The sequence below is a fragment of the Molossus molossus genome, unplaced genomic scaffold, assembly GCF_014108415.1.
Source record: "Molossus molossus isolate mMolMol1 unplaced genomic scaffold, mMolMol1.p scaffold_m16_p_4, whole genome shotgun sequence".
NCBI classification, from domain to species: domain Eukaryota; kingdom Metazoa; phylum Chordata; class Mammalia; order Chiroptera; family Molossidae; genus Molossus; species Molossus molossus.
The window spans coordinates 53,845,556-53,868,849 of record NW_023425377.1 but is presented as its reverse complement, the minus strand read 5'-3'; the positions used below and the strand labels follow the sequence as shown (position 1 = coordinate 53,868,849).

The window sequence follows — 23,294 nt, the reverse complement described above, 5'->3', positions numbered from 1 at the left end:
TAAGAAAAGCCAAAAGCTAGGAAAGGGTGGGCTAACATGACAGAAACGTTCTCACCATTCTGCCTATTCTTGAGGCAAACATGAAGAAAGCTGCACCCCTCTGACCTCCAAAATGCACTGAAGAAGCTGACTTTATTGATGGGATGCTATATTCCAAGCCCTTTCCCTGCTCTAAGGTGGCCCCTGTTGAGCCTACATAGATTAAGGTATCTCAACCTCAGCATTACTGACACTGGGGCTGAAAAGTTTGTGGTTCTGCAAGGTGTCCCGTGCATTATAGAATGTTTAGCAGCATCACCTTGCAGAAACTTTATAACCTCAACTACCATTGGAATCACAGTCCACTAAAGTGAGTCAGGATATGCATTCTGAACTTAACAGGTTGAATACCCGCTAAATAAGATTTAAGTGGGAACCAGAGCCTTATAAAGTTATACTCAAAATATATAGGATACCGTCCAAAATTACTTGTCACATTGAAAACTAGAAAAATCTTCACTCCAATAAGAAAAGACAATCAATAGACATCAAGCTAACACATTGAGTTATTGGACAAAGATTTTAGAGCAGTTATCATAAAAATTCTCCATTGAGCAAATATGAACACACTTGAAACATATTAAAGTGCAAGTAACCATGAAGGAAGAGAAATTATTGGCAATACATTACAGATGTTCCTCAAACTTACATGTCAATAAACCCTTCATAAGCTGAAAATTCATGTCAAAAATGCATTTAATACACCTAACCTACCAAACATCATAGCTTAGACTAGCCTAACTTATACATGTTCAACAATCACATTAGCCTACTTGGTCAAAATTATCGAACACAAAGCCTATTTTATACTGAAGTGTTGAATATTTTATGTATTTATTGAATACTGTACTGAAAGTTAAAAAACAGCCCTGGCTGGTTTGGCTCAACAGTTGGAGCATTGGCCCGCAGACCACAGAGTCCTGGGTTTGGTTCCCTCTAGGGGCATGTATCAAAAAAAAAAAAAAAAACCAGAATGGTTGTATGGGTATCACTTTTACACCACTGTAAAGTCAAACCATTATAAGTCAGGGACCATCTGTAAAAGAAAAAGAAATAATATCAAGAAATATAAAGATTTGCCCGTACCACCTGACCCCACACATGTGTAAGTAACCTCCTGCATTATCAACCTCTGTACCTTATAATTAATTTTGCTGTGAACATACTTTTATAATAAAAAAAATAAAAGCTACTTAAATATATATATAGAAGGAAGGGTTGGGGGAGGTAAAAAGAGGGTAAAGGGTGGGATAAATGGTTATAGAAGGATAATGACTTAGGGTGGTGAACACAATAAAATATACAGATGATGCATTGTAGAATTATATACCCGAAACAAACTCCCTGTTTCTTTACAACTCATAAACTAAGAATGGTTTTTACACATTTTTATTCTTGAGAGGAAAAAACGAATATTTTGTGAGATGCAAAAATCAAATAAAATTCAAATTTCAGTGTCTGTGAATCAAGTTTTATTGGAACACAGTCCTATTCATTTGTGTATATACTGTCACAACAACAGAGCTCTCAAGTTTTCAAGGGGCTTAAGTGGTATAGTGTACTTTCCCAACCCTTTTTTTTTTCTGACGGTCATATAACTTGCTTTGTTCAATGTCACATTAGTAAATATGATCAAGATCAGGAATTGTGCTTGCACATTTTCATAAACTGTGTCATGTGACCAAACCCAGATTTGCTAATTGGATGTTGGGAGACACAGGGTCAAGTTAGCTCCATTGTATCAGCCAAGAACCAGCCAGCTTACCCTGAGGGAAACCACTGGAGATCACTGATCACAACTGATTCGGGAGTGAGAACACCGAGAGTCTGTCATCCGGGGAGGTAGACCACTGAAAGCCGCCTCCATGCCAGCGAGTGAGTACCTGCCTGGGGCTTCAGGGGGGTGTCCTAACATGTCCAGATAGAGGGGCAGAGGGGAACACCGTGACGTATCTGAGATGCAGAGACAAAAGCGTTCAGGACTCCATCAAGTGCAGAGGTAGTTGGGTTGCCGCTGTCAAATGTCATGCGCATGCCCTAGCGCCATCACCATTGCGCGTCCAGCAGCAGTCGGGCTTTAGCAGCGTCAGGCGTCGCACGTCAGGCAGCCATCACAAGTCCAGCAAGCTCCAGAAATCGCATCTCAGGGGCCTTCAGCCTCATGACCACCCTGCTCTTCCTTCCTCATGCTGGCCCTGGAGCTTCACGCAAAGCCTCGAGCCTCCTCCTCTTGCTGCTGCTCCTTCTGCTTTCCGCCTGGGATGCAGCCATGGCTAACAGGCACCCCGACAGCAAGGGGTTCGCCTTGAGCAACGACGTGGGTAGGACCCCTTCAAGCTGGGTTGGCAGTGATTCTGGACACAGTCAGGCACTTCCTCCCTCCCCAACCCACCCCTCCCCCACCTCCACCCCTTCCGTGTTGGAGACCCTTTTCCCTTGCCTTCCCTTCCTTCCTTGCCCTCTCCTGTTCTCTCCTACTCTTCTTTCCCCTTCCCTATTATCTCAGCTTCCGTAACCCCCCACCCCCACCCTCCCACACACACATACTTCTCATCTACCGCCAGATCTTCGTCCCCTTTGCTTGTGGCCTGGCCTGCTCCTGCGTAGCTGCTACTCACACACTCTGTATCTCTCCACTCAGCCTGTGGCCAGCGTCACATGCAGGGAAAGGTCATAGGAGGCATGGACGCCCTTGATAAGAAGTGGCCGTGGCAGGTCAGCGTGCATTATGGGGGCTTCCACATCTGTGGTGGGTCCATCATCAACGAGTACTGGGTCCTGTCAGCAGCCCACTGCTTTGGCAGGTGAGTGAGTAGTGCCAGATGCCATTCCTGTGGAGGTCCAAGGACCTTGAGGCTGACCACGCAAGACAGGTAGAGCTAGGTTTACTTGGAATTGGAGAGAGAGTGGAGCCCAGCACACAGCTACATCTTCTATAGCTTCTCTTGGCACAGGGCTGACAGATCCTTAGGACTACCTGTTCTTTGAGATAGGTGTGAAGCCAAATCATAGGATGAAAAATGGGGAGAGGAGACAGACACATCATAGAACAGCTGAGGAGACATATCATAGGATGAGAGGAGAGGAAACAATTAATAGGATGTGAGAAAAGGAGACAGTAATAGGAGGAAACTCATTAAAGGATGAGAGGAAAGGAGACATATCATAGGAGGGGAGGAGAAGAGGCACATCATAGGGTGAGAGCTGAGAAGACACTAACCTCTGGGCAGCCCATTTTACACCTGACAAGCTCACCATCCTGGGCTAATGGTGGCCAGCATGCCCTGATGGTTTCCCAGATCCTCCATGGGCCCCAGGCTAGGACTTCTTTGGGGGTAATCCTTCCAAACAAGTCCTCACTGTCCTGCAGAGGATTGCTTTTCCACATCTTGGTTGAGAGCCTGGCTACCAACCTGCCATGCTCCAGGCCGCCCCGTGTTTGTGAGCTAATGGTGGCTCTTCTCCCCAGGTCCAAGGTGCTTGAGCCACTGTGCTTTTCTTCTCTGTCCCCACAGGGATAAGAACACTGAGGCATTTGATATGTACGTGGGCCTTGTGGACCTCAAGGTTGCGGGCAATCATACCCAGTGGTTTGAGGTGAATAAGGTTATCATGCATCATACGTATGAAGTATACCACCCAATTGGAGGTGACATCGCTCTTGTGCAGCTGAAAACTCGCATTGTATTTTCTGACTCTGTACTCCCCATCTGCATTGCAACCCCAGATGTGAACCTTCAGAACCTTACCTGCTGGACTACAGGATGGGGACTCATTTCCCAAAAAGGTAAGAGAACTAAGTGCAGCATCAATCCCAAATAAGATTGTTTCATCCATTCTTTTCCTATATTTTGTCTTTTATTCTTTTATTATCTGATTGCAATGGTTAGAAACACCAGTAGAAATGATGCTAGGTCTCCTTTTATCATATATTTTTGTGTTTTTTTTTTCCGTTTTTTTTTTTTTAATTAATTAAATTATTTTTGTTACAAATGTTTGTCCTTTTTACCCCACCGATTTGCCCCTCCCCCTCCCTCCACACCCTGTCCCCAGCTCTGTTGTCCATGACCTTTGTTCATGCATACATGCATATAAGTTCTGTATTTTATCTCTCCTCCAACACCCACTCATCTGGGGATTGTCAGTCTGTATCCCTCTTTCACATCTCTGGAACTACCCCTTTCTCACACTATTATGTTCATTATATTTCACAAATAAGTGAAATCATATGGTACTTGTTTTTCTCTGTTTGGCTTCTTTTGCTTAGATAATACTTTCCAGGTCCCTCCATGTAGTCTCAAAGGATAAGAGATCTTTCTTTCTTACAGCTGCATAGTACTCCATTGTGTATATGTACCACCGCTTTTTAATCCATTCATCTACTGATGGACATTTAAGCTGTTTCCAGATCTTAGCTATTGTAAATAATACTGCTACAAACATGGGGGAACATATATTTTTTCTGATTGGTATTTCAGGCTTCTTAGGGTATATTCCTAGAAGTGGGATCACTGGGTCAAATGTCAGTTCAATTTTTAATTTTTGAAGGTAACACCATATTTTTTTCCGTAGTGGCTGCACCAGTCTGCATTCCCACCAGCAGTGTACCAAAGTCCCCTTTTCTCTACACCCTTGCCAACACTTGTTGTTTCATGATTTGTTGATGGCGGCCATTCTGACAGGTGTGAGGTGATATCTCATTGTTGTTTTTATATGCATCTCTCTGATGATTAGCGATGTTGAGCATTTCTTCATATGTCTCTTAGCCATTTGTAGGTCCTGTTTGGAGAGGTGTCTATTTAGTTCCTCTTCCCATTTTTAATTGGGTTCTTTGTTTTCCCTTTGTTGAGTTCTATGAGCACTCTCTGTATATTGGAAATTAACCCCTTATCTGATATATCATTGGCAATTATCCTCTTTCATACAGTTGGTTGCCTTTCCATTTTGATGATTGTATTGTTTGTTGTGCAGAAGATTTTGAGTTTGATGTAGTCCGATGTGTTCATTTCCTCCTTTGTTTCTGTTCCCTTACATGATGTATCAGTAAAAATTCTGCTGCGTATACTGTTGAAAATTTGTTGCCTACATTTTCTTCTAGGATTTTTATGGATTCATGAGTCACATTTATGTCTTTTATCCATTTTGAGTTTATTCTTGTGTAGGGTGTAAGTTGATGGTCTAGTTTCATTTTTTTTTGCATGTAGCTGTCTAATTTTCCCAACACCATTTATTAAAGAGGCTGTCTTTACTCCTCTGTATGCTCTTGCCACATTTGTCAAATATTAATTGAGCATATTGCCCTGGGTCCATTTCTGGATTCTCTGTTCTGTTCCACTGGGCTATATGTCTGTTCTTGTGCCAGTACCAGGCTATTTTGATTACAGTGGCTTTGTAGAATAACCTGAAATCTGGTAAATGTGATCCCTCCAACTTTGTTATTCTTTTTCAAGATTACTGTGGCTATTCGGGGTCCTTTTTGGTTCCATATGAACTTTTGAAGTATTTGTTCTAGTTCTACGAAGTATGTCGTTGGGATTTCGATGGGGATTGCATTGAATTTATAGATTGCTTTGGGTAGTATGGACATTTTAAAGGTGTTGATTCTTCCAATCCATGAACAAGGTGTGTGCTTCCATGTTTTTATCTTCCTCTATTATCTAGATATCTTCCTCTATTTCATTTTTCAATGTCCTGTGCTTTTCTGTGAATACGTCCTTTATTTCTTTGGTTAAGTTTATTTCTAGGTATCTTTTCTTTTTTTTTTTTTTTTTTGCTGCAATGGTAAATGGGATAGTTTTATTAGTTTCTCTTTCTGTGATTTCATCATTGGTGTATAAGAATGCCATTGATTTTGTGACTTTAATTTTGTATCCTGCTACTTTGCCAAATTCATTTATTAAGTCTAATAAATTTTTGATGGAGTCTTTGGGGTTTTCTATGTATAGTATCATGTCATCTGCAAAGAATGACAGTTTCACTTCCTCCTTTCCAATTTGGATTCCTTTTATTTTTTCTTCCTGTCTGATTGCTGTGACTAAGACTTCCAGTACTATGTTAAATAAGAGTGGCAAAAGTGGGCATCTTTGCCTTGTTTTTGTTCTTAAGGAAAATGCTTTTAGTTTTTGCCCATTGAGTATGATGTTGGCTGTAGTTCTTTCATATATGGCCTTTATTATGTCTAGATATGATCCCTCTATTTTCACATGGCTGAGCGTTTTTATCAGACATGGATGCTGGATTTTGTTGAAGGCTATTTCAGCATCTATTGATATGATCATGTGGTTTTTATTCTCATTTTATTTATGTGGTGTATCACGTTTATTGATTTGTGAATATTGTGCCAGCCTTGCATACCTTCGATGAATGCCACTTGGTTATGGTGGACAATTGTTTTGGTGTATTGCTGGATCTGATTTGCCAGTATTTTGTTCAGGATTTTGGCATCTAGGTTCATCAGGGATATTGGCCTGTAGTTTTCTTTCTTTGTAGTGTCTTTTTCTGATTTTAGAATTAGAATTATGCTGGCCCTATAAAACGAGTTTGGAAGTCTTCCTTCTACTTGAATTTTTTGAAATAGTTTGAGGAGAATGGGTATTAGTTCTTCTTTGAATGTGCGGTATAATTCCCCCGTGAAACCCTCCGGGCCTTGGCTTTTGTTTGCTGGGAGAGTCTTGATTACATCTTTAATTTCTTTTGTTGTTATTGGTCTGTGCACGTTTTCTATCTCTTCCCGGTTCAGTTTTGGGAGAGTATGTGTTTCTAGAAATTTTCCATTTTGCGTAGATTGTCGAATTTGTTGCCATATAATTGTTCATAATATTTGTTAACAATTTGTTGTATTTCTGTGGTGTCAGGTATTACTTCTCTTCTTTCATTTCTGATTTTATGTATTTGGGTTCTCTTTCTTTGTTTCTAGGTGAGTCTAGCTAAGGGTCCATCAATCTTGTTTATCTTTCCAAAGAACCAGCTTTTTGTTTCATTGATCCTTTGAATTGTTATTTGGTTTTATGGTTTTTTTGTTGTTGTTGTTCTCCATGTCATTTATTTCTGCTGTGATCATTACTATTTCCTTCCTTCTACTTGCTCTGGGGTTTTGTTTTTGTTTGCTTTCTAGATTTTTAAGTTTTGAGGTTCGATAGTCTGTTAGAAATTTTTCTTGTTTCTTGAGGTAGAGCTATGAATTTCCCTCTCAGAACAGCTTTCACTGCATCCCATACATTTTGTGTTGTTGTGTGTCCATTTCCATTGGTTTCCAGGAAGTTTTTAATTTCTTCCTTGATCTCCATGGTAACCCATTCATTGTTCCATAACATGCTATTTAGCCTACACGTTTCCAAATGTCTTTGCATGTTCTTATTGCAGTTGATAATTATTTTCATGCCATTGTGATCTGAGAAGATGCTTGATATGATTTCAATCTTCCTGAACTTGTAGAAACTTAGTTTGTGCCCTAACATGTGGTATATCTTTGAGAATGTCCCATGTGCACTTGAGAAGAATGTGAATTCTGTGGTTTGGGGGTGTAATTATCTGTAGATATCTTTAAATCTATTTGATCTAGCACTTCATTTAGAGTCTGGTTTTCTTGTTAATTTTTTGTCTAGAAGATCTATCCAGTGATGTCAGCGGGGTGTTGAAGTCTTCTAGTATAATTGTATTGCTGTCAATTTCTCTTTTGAAGTCCTCCAAAATATTTTTAATATATGTTGGTGCTACTATTTCAGGTGCATATATGTTTACCAAGGTTATATCTTCCTGTTGGATAGATTTTTTCAATATTATGTAGTGGACTTTTTGTCTCTAGTTATGGTCTTCATTTTGAAATCTACTTTATCAGATAAGAGTATTGCTACTCCAGCTTTTTTTTTTTTTTTTTTTTGCTTTCTGTTTGCTTGAAAGATTTTTTTCCATCCTTTCACTTTCAACCTATATGAGTCTTTTATCGTGAGGTGGGTCTCTTGGAAACAATATGTAGATGTGTCATGCTTTCTTATCCAGTCACCTACTCTGTCGTTTTATCGGAGAATTCAATCTATTTACATTTAAGGTGATTATTGATAAATACTTATTTATTCCCATTTTTGTTTAATGTGGTTATATTTTTCTTCCTATTTCTCTTGCTAATTACAACTGTCCTTTTAACTTTTCTTGCAGTGCTGGTTTGGTGCTAATGTATTCTTTTAGCTTTTATTTATCTGGGAAGCTCTTTATTTGACCTTCTATTTTGAATGTTAGTCTTGTTGGATAGAGTAGTCTTGGATTCAGATCCTTGTTTTTCATGACCTTGATTACTTCGTGCCACTCCCTTCTAGCTTGTAGTGTTCCCATTGAGAAGTCAGCTGAGATCCTTATGGAATTTTCTTTGTAGGTAACCTGTTGCTTATCTCTTGCTCCCTTTAGGATTCTCTCTTTGTCTTAAATTTTTGACATTTTAATTACTATGTGACTTGGTGTGGGCCTGTTTGGGTTCTTCTTACTTGGGGCTCTCTGTGCTTCTTGAACTTGTATGCCTTCATCCTTCACCAAGTTAGGAAAGTTTTCTGTCAGTATTTCTTCAAATATATTCTCTATCCCTTGCCCATTTTCTTCCTCTTCAGGGATTCCTATGATGCAAATGCTATTATGTTTCCAGTTGTCCCACAGTTCTCTTTAGCTATCTTCCTGTTTTTAATCATTTTTTTTCCTTTTTGTTTTCTGATTGGTTGATTTTTTCTACCCTGTCTCATAATTCACTGATCCGGTCCTCAGCTTTCTCTGCTTTGCTGTTTAGTCCCTCCAATGTGTTCTTAATTTTTGCTTTGTCATTCTTCATTTCCATTTGGTTGGTCTTCAATGTTTCTATATCTTTACTCATGGTGCTGATGTCCTTACTCATGCTCTTGAGCTTCCTCAAGATTATGGCTCGGAACTCTACCTCTCATAATTTGCTTAGCTGCATTTTATTGATCTCATCTTTGATAGAGTTCTCTTGTTCTTTCGTTTGGGATTTGTTTCTTTGTTTCACCATTTTGTCTATCTCAGTGGGTATTGGAGCCTGCCAAATTTTCCCTGTGGGTGTAGGTGTTCTGCTGTTTGTGGCTCCCTCTACTGTGTTTGGATGAGCCTGGGTGGGCCCACATTAAACAGCACTGTGAAGTCTTACTTTCCTGGGTAGATTTGCAAGCCCAGGAAAGGTTCAGTTATCCTCTAGCTTTTTCCTGGTGGGTAGTAGTAGTCTCAGTTACTCGGTGCCTTGGAATGTAGCCCTGGTGTTCTGCTTAAGAGGATTACCAGAGGGTGGGATAGATGCTTGTTGTTAATGAGCCTCAATTTGCATTTTTTTTGCCTCACCTGGGAAAGGCTGAATCTCTGAGGGGTGAGGGGGGTGTTGCTTTTCCCCACAGCTTGAGGAAGGAGCACACTGGCCACCATTTTTTGTCGCCAAACTCAGCAAAAACTCTGAGTGCCCTCCAAATGACCGGTGTCCCCACAGAGTTCCATCCCAGTCTGCCCTCCCACTGCCGCAGCCCCCAGGTGAGTGTATGTGCCTATTTTAGTGCTCTGTCCTGGTTCTCTGGTTTGTGGATTTGGTTTGGTCTTTATTTCCCAAGAGCACTGCTCACAGCCAAGACTGCTGCTGTCCCTGAGCTTCCAGCCCACCATGCTCTCTTGCCTTGCAGATCCTACCAGTGTCCCTGCTTATATGGTCCTGTCCTGCTGTTTTCCTGTTGCGTTTTTTACAAGGATTTGTGTTTATTTTAGTTTTAATTCCTGTTTGGTCGTGGGAGAACCTCCTTCAAAGGCTTCTATTCACTCTGCCTTTTTTTTTTCACATCCTCTAAGCCTATCTTGTGGGCAGCTGAGTCACACAAGCTTTTCTGGTGTCCCCGCACCCTACAGGTCCAGTGGGTAACTGGATGGCACCGTCCCTGCTCATTGCGCAGGCCTCTCTGGTGCTTCAGCACCCCACAGGCCCAGTAACTAGATTGTGCAGTCCCTGCTGGGTCACACAGGCCTCTCTGGTGCTTCAGCACTCTGCATGTCCTGCGGGTGACTGGAAGGCAGTTTCTCCTGGGTTTCAAGAGCCTATTTGGTGCTTCAGCACCTAGCAGCTCCTGCAGGTTATTGGATGGCACAGTTCATTTTTGGTCGCACAGGCCTCTCTGGTGCTTCAGCAGCCCACAGGTCTCATGTGTAATCCGATGGCCCAGTCCCTGCTGGGTCGCACATGTAAAAGGAGGGCACAGTCCCTGTTCGGTCACAGGGGCCTCTCTGGTGCTTCAGCACACCACAAGACCTGCTGGTAACTGGAAAGCACAGTCCCTGCTTGGTCACACAGGCCTCTCTGGTGCCCCTGCACCCTGCTGTTTCCGGTGGTGGGCAGCTGGATTGCACCAATTTCTTCAGGGCTCTGGCTTCCCACTGCACTTGTGTGCTACTGAACTGCACAGGCCTCTGTGGAGCTCCAGGTCCTGCAGCTGGCAGCTGGGGAGTTCTGCTGCCCTGTGGGGCTCAACTCCTGCTCAGTTGTGGCTGTAGATTTTGGGGATGGGTCTCATCTGCTGGTCTGTGCTTCTGTTGCCTGGGGATAGATGTCTGCTCCCCAGCCTCTTTTGCTGGGGTTATATCTTAACTCTGATCAGGCTGCTACTGTAGGGATTGTGCTGGGCTCCCTACTGTCCATGGCTTCCAAGATGGGCATCTTGGAAGCTCCATAATGGTACACCAGTCTGTGTTGTCACAGTGTGTCAACTGGTTCAATCGTGCCAGGTGTGCTGGTGGGCTCAGGTTGCTGGGCCATAGCCACTCCCATTGCATCCTCCCAGGGAAGTCCCAAGATGTTCCAAATGTTGGAACCTCCCTGCAGTGCAGGAAGAAGTGCCCTGAAGGGCTGCTTACCATGGTAGCCAGATGCTTTTGTCCACAGCACTGGAACTTTATGTTCAGCAACTCTGCACTGCAGGGGTTTGGCCATCCACCATCATGTCCACTCACATTCTCTCACACACTCACTCACTCTCTCACACACTCACCCTCCCTCTAGTCCTGTCTGCTGCCATCTTTACCACAACTTTTATATCCGTTTGTCAATGGTGGATATTTGGGCTATTTCCAGATCTTAGCTATTGTAAATAGTGCTGCTACGAACATGGGGGTATATATATTCTTTCTGATGGGTTTTTCAGGCTTCTTAAGGTCTATTCCTGGAAGTGGGATCACTGGGTCAAATGAAAGTTTAATTTGTAAGTTTTTGAGGTAACATCATGTAGTTTTCCATAGTGATTGCACCAGTCTGAATTCCCACCGCAAGTATACTAGAGTCCCCTTTTCTTCACACCCTCGTGAACACTTGTTGTTTGATGATTTGTTGATGACAGCCATTCTGACAGGTGTGAGGTGATATCTCATTGTTGTTTTAATTTGCTTCTCCCTGATGATTAGTGATGTTGAGCATTTCTTCATATGTCTCTTAGCCATTTGTATGTCCTGTTTGGAGAGGTGTCTATTTAGTTCCTCTGCCCATTTTTTAATTGGGTTCTTTAATTTCCTTTTGTTGAGTTGTATGCGCATTCCATATATTTTGGAAATTAACCCTTTATCTGATATGTCATTGACAATTATGCTCTCCCATACAGGGGGTTGCCTATTCATTTTGTTTGTTGTTTCTTTTAATGTGCAGAAGCGTTTGAATTTGATGTAATCCCATGTGTTCATTTTCTCCTTTGTTTCTGTTCCCTTACGTGATGTATCAGTGAAAATTCTGCTGCATATGAGGTCTGAAATTTTGTTGTCTACATTTTCTTGTAGGATTTTTATGGATTCATGAGTCACATTTATGTCTTTTATCCATTTTGAGTTTATTCTTGAGTAGGGTGTAAGTTGATGGTCTAGTTTGATATTTTTGCATGTAGCTGTCCAATTTTCCTAACACCATTTATTAAAGACATTGTCTTTACACCCCTGTATGCTCTTGCCACCTTTGTCAAATATTGAGTATATTGCCTTGGGTCCATTTCTGGGTTCTCTGTTCTGTTCCACTGGTCTATCTGCCTGTTCTTGTGCCAGTACCAGGCTGTTTTGATTACAGTGGCTTTGTAGTATAACCTGAAATCTGGTAATATGATCCCTCCTACTTTGTCCTTCTTTTTCAAGATTGCTGTGGCTATTCGAAGTCTTTTTTGGTTCCATATGAACTTTTAAAGTATTTCTTCTAGTTCTGTGAAGTATGTCGTTATTTTGATGGAGATTGCATTGAATCTATAGACTGCTTTGGGTAGTATGGACATTTTAATATTGTTGATTCATCCAATTCATAAACAAGGTATGTGCTTCCACTTTTTTATATCTTCCTCTATTTCTTTTTTTAATGACCAGTAGTGTTCTGCGAATAGGTCCTTTATTTCTGTGGTTACGTTTATTCCTGGGTATCTTAATTTTTTTTGCTGTGATGGTAAATGAGATTCTTTTGTTTGTTTGTTTGTTTCTCTTTCTGTGAGTTTATCTTGGTGTATAAGAACGCCATCCATTTCTTGACGTTAATTATGTGTCCTGCTACTTTGCCAAATTCAGTTATTAAGTCTGGTAAAATTTGATGGAGTCTTTGGGGTTTTCTATATATAGTATGATGTCATCTGCAAATAATTACAATTTCACTTCCCTTTATTCAATATAGATCCCTTTTATTTTTTCTTTATGTCTGATTGCTGTGCCTAAGACTTCCAGTATCATGTTAAATATGAATGGTGAAAGTTGGCATCCTTGCCTTGTTCCTGCTTTTAGAGGAAATTCTTTCAATTTTTGCCCATTGACTATGATGTTGGCTGTAGGTCTTTCATATACAGCCATTGTTATGTCGAGATATGATCCCTCTATTTCCAGGTTGCTGAGCGTTTTTATCACAAATGGGTGCTGGATTTTGTCGAATCCTTTTTCAACATCTATTGATATGATCATATGATTATTATGTTTTATTTTGTTTATGTGGTGTATCACATTTATCGATTTGGGAATATTGTACCAGCCTTGCATCCCTGGGATGAATCCCACTTGGTCATAGTGAATAATTTTTTGATGTATTTCTTGATTCAATTTGCTACTGTTTTAGTCAGGATTTTGGCATCTATGTTCATCAGGGACATTGGTCTGTAGGTTTTTTTGTTTGTTTGTTTGTTTTTTAGTGTCTTTTTCTAGTTTTGGAATTAGAATTATGCTTGCCTCATAAAATGAGTATGGAAGTTTTTCATTTTCTTAAATTTTTTGAAATAGTTTGAGGAGAATGGGTTTTAGTTCTTTGAATGGTCAGTAAAATTTCTCTGTGAAGTCGTCCGGGCCCAGGGTTTTGTTTGCTGGAGAGTCTTGATTACATCTTCAATTTTTTTTGTTGTTATTGGTCTGTACAAGTTTTCTATCTCTTCCCTGTCCAGTTTTGGGAGACTATGTGTTTCTAGAAATTGGTCCATTTTGCTTAAATTTTCAAATATTTTGCTGTATAATTGTTCATAATAGTTGTTAACAATCCTTTGTATATCTGTGATGTCAGTTATTATTTCTCCTCTGTCATTTCTGATTTTGTGTATTTGTGTTCTCTCTCTTTTCTTCTTGGTGAGTCTAGCTAAGGGTCCATCAATCTTGTTTATCTTTTCAAAGTATCACCTTTTTGTTTTATTGATCCTTTGAATTGTTTTTTGGTCTCCATGTCATTTATTTCTGCTTTGATATTTACTCTTTCCTTTATTTTACTTGCTCTGCGTTTTCTTCTTGTTTCCTTTCTAGTTCTTTAAGTTGTGGGGTTAGATAGTCTGTTAGAAATTTTTCTTGTTTCTTGAGGTAGGCTTGTAGTGCTATGAATTTCCCTCTTAGAATAGCTTTCACTGCATCCCATACATTTAGTGGTGTTCTGTGTTCATTTTCATTGGTTTCCAGGAAGTTTTTAATTTCTTCCTTGATCTCCATAGTAACCCATTCATTGTTCAATAACATGCTATTAAGCCTCCATGTTTTAAAATGTCTTTGCATGTTCTTGTTGCAGTTAATTTTTAGTTTCATGCCATTGTGATCTGAGAAGATGCTTGATATGATTTCAATCTTCTTGAACTTGTAGAGACTTAGTTTGTGCCCTCACATGTGATCTATCTTTGAGAATGTCCCATGCGCACTTGAGAAGAATGTGAATTCTGTGGTTTGGGGGTGTAATTCTCTGTAGATATCTGTGAAATCAATTTTATCTAACGCTTCATTTAGAGTCTGTGTTTTCTTGTTAATTTTTTGTCTATAAGGTCTATCCAGTGATGTCAGTAGTGTGCTGAAGTCCCCTGCTATGATTGTATTGCTGTGCATTGCTCCTTTGAAGACCACCAAAAGATTTTTAGTATATGTTGGTACTCCTATATTTGGTGCATATATGTTTACCAAGGTTATATCTTCCTGTTGGATAGATCCTATCAATATTATGTAATGGCCTTCTTTGTCTGTAATTATGCCCTTCATTTAGAAATATACTTTATCATATATGAGTATTGCTACCCGAGGTTGTTTTGTTTTTTGGGGGTTTTTTTTGATATTTGTTTGCTTGAAAGATTTTTTTCCATCCCTTCACTCTCAACCTATGTGAGTCTTTTGTTGTGAGATGGTTATCTTGTAAACAACATATAAGTGAGTTATGCTTTCTTATCCAGTCGGCCACTCTGTGTTTTTATCAGAGCATTCAAAACATTCACATCTAAGGTGAGAATTGATATGTACTTATTTATTGCCATTTTGTTTAGTATGGTTCTATTTTCCTTCCTAACTTTTCTACTAATTACAGCAGTCCTTTTAGCATATCTTTTAGTGCTGGTTCAGTGTTAATATATTCCCTTAGCCTTTTTTTTTTGTCTGGGAAGCTCTTTATTTGACCTTCTACTTTGAATGATAGTCTTGTTGGACAGAGTAGACTTGGATTCAGATCCTTGTTTTCTGTGACCTTGATTACTTCATACCACTCCATTTTGGCCTAAAGTTTTTCTGTTGAGAAGTCAGCTGAGAGCCTTATGGGGTTTCCTTTGTATGTAACCTGTTGATTATATTTTGCTGCCTTTAAGATTCTCTCTTTGTATTTGATTTTTGGAATTTTAATTACTATTTCTCTTGGTGTGGGCCTGTTTGTGTTCTTCTTACTTGGGACTCTCTGTGGTTCTTGAACTTGAATGCCTTCTTCCCTCACCAAGTTAGGAAAGTATTTTGTCACTATTTCTTCAAATATATTCGCTAACCCTTGCACATTTTCTTCCTCTTCGGGGATTCCTATGATGTGAATGTTATTATGTTTCCAGTTGTCCCACAGTTTTCTTAAGCTATATTCCTGTTTTTTAATTATTTTTATTTTAGTTTTCTGATTGGGTGAGTTTTTCTTCCCTTCTAATTGACTGATCCGGTCATCAGCTTTCTTTACTCTGCTATTTAGTCCTTCCAAGGTGTTCTTAATTTCTGCTATGTCATTCTTCATTTCCACTTGGTTGGTTTTCTATGTTTCTATATCTTTACTCATGGTGCTGATGTCCTTACTCATGTTCTTGAGCTTTTCAAGATCATGGCTCTAAACTCTACCTCTCATAATTTGATGAGATGCATTTCATTGATGTCATCTTCAATAGAGTTCTCTTGTTCTTTCATTTGGGATTTGTTTCTTTGTTTCACCATTTTGGCTATCTCAGTGGGTTTTTTGGAGCCTTCCAAGTTTTCCTTGTGGGTGTTGGTGTTCTGCTTTTTGTGGCTCTCTCTCCTGAGTTTGGATGAGCCTAGGTGGGCCCACATTAAACACCACTGTCAAGTCTTACTATCCTGGGTAGATTTGTAAGCACAGGAAAGGTTCAGTTATCCTCTAGCTTTTTTCTGGTGGCTAGTAGTGTCTTTTAGTCAGTGCCTTGAAATGCAGCCTTGGTGTTCTGCATAAGAGGTTTTCCAGAGGGTGGGATAGATGCTGGTTATTAATGAGCCTCAATTTGCATTTCTTTGCCTCACCTGGGAAAGTCTGAATCTCTGAGTGGGGGGAACTGCTGGTTTTCTCTAGAGCTCTGGCAGTGAGTACACTGGCCACCGTCCTTTGTGGTCGCACTCATCAAAAACTCTGAATGCCCTCCAAATGGCAGGTGACCACACAGAGTTCCCGCCCAGTCTGCCTTCTTACTGCCATAGCCCCCAGGTATGTGTCTGTGGCTATTTTAGTGCTCTGTCCCTGCTCTGTGAGCTGTGGAGTGGGCTTGGTCTTTATTCGCCAAGGGCGCTGCTCACAGCTAAGACTGCTGTTGTCTGTGGACTCGCAGCCCGCCACCTTCTCTTGTCTCTGCAGATCCTACCAGTGTCCCTGGTTATATGGTTCTGTCCTGCTGCTTTTCTTTTGTTTTCTTCTGAAAATTTGTGTTTATTTTAGTTTTAATTCCAGTTTCATCCAGGAAGATTGTCTGTGTAGCTTCTATTCACTCTGCCTCCATTTTCACACCCTCTAAGCCTATCTTGTGCACAGCTGGGTCGCACAGGCCTCTGTGGTGTCCCTGCACCCTGCAGATCCAGCGAGTAACTGGATTGCACAGTCCCTCTAGTGACCTGGCTCTATACCTATGTTATGGGCTTCTGGGTCACACAGGCCTCTCTGGTGCTTCAGCACCCCACAGTCCCCTTGCATAACTAGATTGTGCAGTCCCTGCTCGGTGGCACAGTCCTCTCCTGTTTTTCAGCACCCCACAGGTTTCGAGGGTAACTGGATTGCACAGTCTCTGCTGGCTCACACAGTCCTTTCTGGTGCTTCAGCACTCTGCAGGTCCTGAGTGTAACTGGATAGTACAGTCCCTGCTGGGTGGCACAGGCCTGTCTGGTGCTTCAGCACTCCGCAGGTCCTGAGGGTAACTGGATGGCACAGTCCCTGCTGGGTCACACAGGCCTCTCTGTTGCCCCAGCACCCTGCAGTTTCTGTGGGTGGGCAGCTGGATTACACCAGTCTCTCTTGGGATCTGGCTTCCCACAACACTTGTGAGTTCCTGGACCATACAGGCCTCTGTGGAGCCCCAGGTTTATCTGCTGGCGGCTGGGGAGTGCTGCTTCCCTGTGGGGCTCAACTTCTCAGTTTTTGCTGTAGATTTTGGGGATGGGTCTCAGCTGCTGGTCTGTGCTTATGTTGCCTGGGGATGGATATCTGCTCCCCAGCATCTGTTGCTGGGGGTATGTCTCGACTCTTATCGTGCTGCTACTTTGGGGGATGGTGCTGGGCTCTTGGCTGTCTGCGGCTTTTTAAACTGGCACCTTGGGAGTTCCACTACTGTGCACAGGTCTGTGTTGACACAGAGTGTTCACTGGTTTGATGGTGCGAGTTGTGCTGGTGGGCTCAGGTTGCTGGGCCCCCATGTGCACTTTAAACACTTTGTTTGTAATTGAGTCTTGATTGGTGTTTGCATGCCAACAAGAGGGATTTACTCAAGCTGATCAGCTGCAAGGACAGGCTGTGATCACTGACCACCAACCTCTGATTACTTTAGAGGATTAGCTGTGCAGGGGCCCACCACACAGAGAAAGAACTATTTCAGCAGGCCTCTGGTACTCCCTAAGCCCACTCCTTGAGTATGTTGTCTGTGGAATGGTTGGATGGTGGTGCTTCAACATAGTCTAAAACTGTCTAGTTTGTGTGTTGGCTCTGGGACCTCCAAGGAGTTGCAGATCCAAAGTCAGTTACTGCCTGTGCTCTATCTGGGGCTACCAGGCATAAACTATCTACTGATGGTTGCTTCTTGTGCTGAGCTTGAAAGTACCTAAGCAAGGACAAGCTGTGAACCAAGGCTGGCTGCTGTTAGTGCCAGGTCTGGGGCCACATAGTGAGAGGTATAGGGCTCACTGAGACCAGAGGCTGCTTGTTTGAGAGATTTTAGTAAAATCCAAAGCATGAGCCAGACAGGCCATCTCTATGGTAAAGCCACTGGAAAAAGCTTGCATGGGCTCAAATGTTGGGTAGGGTAAGACCTCAGGGAATCACCAGGGAGGGGTAAACAGTGTGAGCCAGGTTGCTGGAGTCCTAGATATGGTACCCATCTGCCAGCTCCAAAGGGGAATGGCCCATCAAAGGAACAGAGGCCTCCACCAGCAAGTCTGTCCAAGATAAAGCTACAATTTCTGCTCTCACCCCAATGCCAAACAATTCAGTTCTTCCCCATATGTCTCTGGTGCCTTTCAAACTGCTTCCCCTATGCTGGAGCCCAGAGGAAGAGAGTTGGAGTAAGTCTGAGTGTAGGCCCTTTAAGAGGAACTGCCTGGGACTCCAGGAGCCTCAACCTCCCTCAGCTTCAATTCACACTGTATCTTACAGCCCAAAATTAGGAGGACTTCTTTTTCTGGCACTGGAACCCTGAGTTGGGGGGCCTGGAGTGGGACAGGGACCCCTTGCTTCTCTGGAAGGACCTTCACAGCCAAGATATCCCTCCTATTTTTACCCGCCATATGTGGTTGTCAGACCAGACCTTCTGTGCCTTCATTCCTCCTCCCAGTCATGACATGGCTTCTTTAATTTCATAGTTGTAGGACTCGCATGTAGCTCAGTTCTATGTAGTTCTGAATGATGGTTATTCTGTAGTTCAGCAGTAATTTTGATATGGTGGTGGGAGGAGGCAGGAACCACATTTAGTTACACGGCCATCTTGACCAGAAGTCTCAGTAATTACTTTAAATGCAAATGGATTAAATCATCCAATCAAAAAAAGAGACTAGCAGAAATAACTATATCCTGTCTACAAGAGACTCATTTGAGATAGAAAGACACAGAAAGTTTGAAAATGAAAAGATGAAAAATAGTATTTCATGCAAATAGTAACCAAAAAAGAGCAGAAGTGGCTATACTAATATCAGACAAAACAGACTTAATTTTTTATTCTTTATTGATTTTAGAGAAAGAGGAAGGGAGAGGGAGAAAGAGATAGAAACATCGATGAGAGAAAACATCGATTGGCTGCCTCCTGCATTCCCCCAACTGTGATTGGCCCACAACCTGTGCATGTACCCTGACTGGGAATCACATGAGTGACCTCTAGGTGCATGGGTTGATGATCAATCACTGAGTCACACCAGTTGAACTTTTTTCTTTATTGATTTTAGAGAGAGAGGAAGGGAAAGAAAGAAAGAGATAGGAACATTGATGAAAGAAGACATTCATTGAGACAAAACAGACTTTATGTATGTATGTATGTATGTATGTATTTATTTGAGTTAAAGATTTTTTATTATGTTTTTAAGTTTTTTAAAATGAATTTATTTTTGTTTCTCCTTTTACCCACACTGATACCCCATCTCCCTCTCTCCCTGCCCTGTCCCCATCTTTATTGTCCATGTCCATTGTTCATACATACATGCATATAACTTCTGTGGTTTATCTCTTCCCCTACCCCTCTCTGGGGATTATCAGTCTGTACCCCACTTCCACATCTCTGGGACTACCCCATTCCCCAGACCATTAAGTTCATTATATTCCACAAATAAGTGAGATCATATAAAACTTGTCTTTCTGTGTTTGCCTTGATTCAATTAAGATAATACTCTCCAGGTCCCTCCTTGTCATCTCAAAGGATAAGAGATATTTCTTTCTAACAGATGCATAGCACCCCATTGTGTATATGTACAAGAGCTATTTTATCCATTCATCTACTGATGGATATTTGAGCTATTTCCAGATCTTAGCTATTGTAAATAGTGCTGCTTCAAATGTGGAGGTATATATATTCTTTCTGATTGGCGTTTCAGGCCCAAAGTTGAAGGGATCACATTACCAGATTTCAGGTTATACTACAAAGCCACTGTATCAAAACAACCTGGTACTGACACAAGAACAGGTAGATAGATCAATAGAACAGAATAGAGAACCCAGAAACAGACCCAAGACATTATGCTCAATTAATATTTAACAAAGGGAGCAAAAACATACAGTGCGGTAAAGACAGCCTCTTTAATAAATGGTGTTAGGAAAATTGGACAGCTACATGCAAAAATATGAAACTAGACCATCAACTTACACCCTACACAAGAATAAACTCAAAATGAATAAAGACTTATATGTGACTCATGAATCCATAAAAATCCTAGAATAAAATGTAGGCAACAACATTTCAGACATCATACGCAGCAGAATTTTCACTGGTCCATCACGCAAGGCAACAAAAACAAAGGAGAAAATGAACACATGGGACTACATCAAACTCAAAAGCTTCTGCACAGCAAAAGATATAATCATCAAAATGGAAATGCAACCCACTCTATGAAAGAGCATAACTGCTAACAATACATAAGATAAGGGGTTAATTTCCAAAATATATAAAGTGCTCATACAACTCAACAAAATGAAGAAAAAGAATCCAATTAAAAAATGGGCAGAGGAACTAAATAGACACCTCTCCAAACAGGACATACAAATGGCCAAGAGACATATGAAGAAATGCTCAGCATCACTAATCATCAGAGAGATGCAAATTAAAACAATGAGGTATCACCTCACACCTGTCAGAATGGCCACCATCAACAAATCAAACAACAAGTGTTGGTGAGGGTGTGAAGAAAAGGGGACTCTAGTACACTGCTGGTGGGAATGCAGACTGGAACAGCCACTATAGAAAGCACTATAGTGTTACCTCAGAAAATTAAAAATTGAACTTTTATTTGACCCAGTGATCCCACTTCAAGGAATATACCCTAAGAAGCCTGAAACACCAATCAGAAAGAATATATGAGTCAAAACACACTTTAAATTAAAAACACTTTAGAAGAGACAAAGGAAGACATTATATTAATAAAGGGCTTGTCACATCAAGAATATATGAAAATTAGCTAGAGAAGATGGCGGCAGGCAGGACTGGAGGGATGATGAGTGTGTGAGAGAGTGATCAAGTATGTGAAAAAGTGTGAGTGGATGCAAAGGTGGATGACCAAACCCGAGAAGTGCAGAGATGCGGAGCAGAAGGTTTCTGTACTGTGGGCGGGAACAGCAGACTACCACGGTAAGCAGCCCTTCAGGGCGCTTTTCCCTGCATCGTGAAGAGGTCCCATTATTTTGGAAGATCCAGGGTCTTTCCTTGGAAGAGGCAGTGAGAGTAGCTAGGACCCAGCAACCTGAGCCCACCAGCACACCTGGCACCATTGGACCAGTGGACACTCTTTGTCAACACAGACCAGTACACAGTAATGGAGCTCCCAAGGTGCTGGTCGCTGATATAGCCCCAGCAACAGAGGCTGGGGAGCAGATATCCATCCCCAGGCAACATAAGCACAGACCAGAAGCTGAGCGTCATTCTTAAAAACTACAAAAAAAGCTGAGCAAAAGTTGAGCCCCACAGAGGAGCAGCACTCCCCATCTGCCAGCTGTTGGACCTGGGGCTCCACAGAGGCCTGTGTGATCCAGTATTTCACAAGAGCAGTGGGAAGCCTGAGCCAGAGAGACTGGTGTAATACAGCTGCCCACCCACTGGACTTGCAGGATGCTGGGGCACTAGAGAGGCCTGTGTAACCCAGCAGGCACTGTGTGATCCAGTTACCATGGGACCTGCAGGGTGCTGAAGCACCAGAGAGGCCTGTGCGACCAAGCAGCTCAAAACATAGGCATAGAGCCAGGTCTTCAAAGGGACTGTGCAATCCAGTTACCCATGGGACATGAAGAGTGCTGGGGCAACATAAAGGCCTGTGCGACCCAGCTGCGCACAAGATAGGCATAGAGGATGTGAAAAATGGAGGCGGAGTGAATAGAAGCCACACAGACAATCTCCCAGGACCAAACGGGAATTACAACTAAAATAAAGACAAATTCTTGGAAAAAAGCAACAGAAAAGCAGCAAGACAGGACCATATAACCAGGGACACTGGTAGGATCTGCGAAGGCAAGAGAGGGTGGTGGGCTGGGAGTCCACGAACAGCAGAAATCTTAGCTGTGAGCAGTGCCCTTGGGAAATAAAGACCAAGCCTGCTCCACAGTGCAGAAAGCCAGGACAGAGTGCTAAAATAGCCATGGCCACTCACCTGGGTCTACAGCAGAGGGAGGGCAGGCTGGGCTGGAACTTTGTGGGGACACCCACCATTTGGAGGGCACTCAGAGTTTTTACTGAGTTGTGGCCACAAAGGACAGTGGCAAGTGTGCACCTTCCCAGAGCTGTGGGGAAAAGCAGCGGCCCACTCTCGAAGATTCAGCATTTCCCAGGTGAGGCAAAGAAATGCAAATTGAGGCTCATTAATAACCAGTATCTATCCCACACTTTGGAAATCCTCTTAGGCAGAACACCAGGGCTACATTCCAAGTAACTGAATAACCGAGACTACTAGCCACCAGGAAAAAGCTAGAGGATAACTGAACCTTTCCTGGGCTTGCAAATCTACACAGTAAATATGACTTCACTGTGGTGTTTAACGTGGACCCACCTAGGCTCATCCAAACCCAGTAGAGGGAACCACAAACAGCAGAATACCAACACCCACAGGGAAAATTTGGCAGGCACCAAACGCAATGAGTTAGCCAAATGGTTAAACAAAGAAACAAATCTCAATTGAAAGAACAAGAGAACTCAAAGATGAGATCAATAAAATGCAGCTAAGCAAATTATCAGAGGTATAGTTCAGAACCATGATCTTGAGGAAACTCAAGGGCATGAGTAAGGATATCAGCACCATGAGTAATGATATAGAAACATTGAAAACCAACCATGTGGAAATGAAGAATGACATAGAAGAAATTAAAAACACTTTAGAGGGACTAACCAGCAGAGTAGAGGAAGCTGAGGACGAGATCAGTGAATTAGAAGACAAGGTAGAAAAAATTAACCAATCAAAAAATCAAAAGGAAAAAACAATTTAAAAACAGGAAGAGAGCTCAAGAGAACTGGGACAACTGGAAATATAATAAAACAATCACATCATAGGAGTTTCCAAAGAGGAAAAAAATGGGCAAGTGTTAGAGAATATATTTGAAGAAGTGGTGACAGAAAACTTCTAACTTGGTGAAGGAAGAAGGCATTCAAGTTCAAGAAGCACAGAGAACCCGAAGTAAGAAGAACCCAAACAGGCCCACACCAAGACACACAGTAATCAAAATGCCAAAAATTGAAGACAAAGAGAGAATCCTAAAGATAGCAAGAGATAAGCAACAGGTTACCTATAAAGGAAATTCCATAAGGCTCTCAGCTGACTTCACAATGGGAACACTACAGGCCACAAGAAAGTGGCATAAGTAATCAATGTCATGAAAAAAAAAAAAAAAAAACGATGTGAATCCAAGACTACTCTATCCAGCA

At 41.7% G+C, this 23,294-nt stretch overlaps 1 protein-coding gene across 1 annotated transcript in view; it reads left to right on the top strand.

The window, feature by feature from the left end:
* Positions 1–2,200: 2,200 nt before the first annotated feature.
* PRSS38 (serine protease 38) overlaps positions 2,201–23,294 on the top strand; it is a 69,346-nt gene continuing 48,252 nt past the window's right edge. The window contains exons 1-3 of the mRNA XM_036282169.1: positions 2,201–2,360; positions 2,681–2,843; positions 3,555–3,826. Coding sequence (XP_036138062.1) covers positions 2,201–2,360; positions 2,681–2,843; positions 3,555–3,826 — 595 coding nt within the window. The remainder of the gene's footprint in view (positions 2,361–2,680; positions 2,844–3,554; positions 3,827–23,294) is intronic.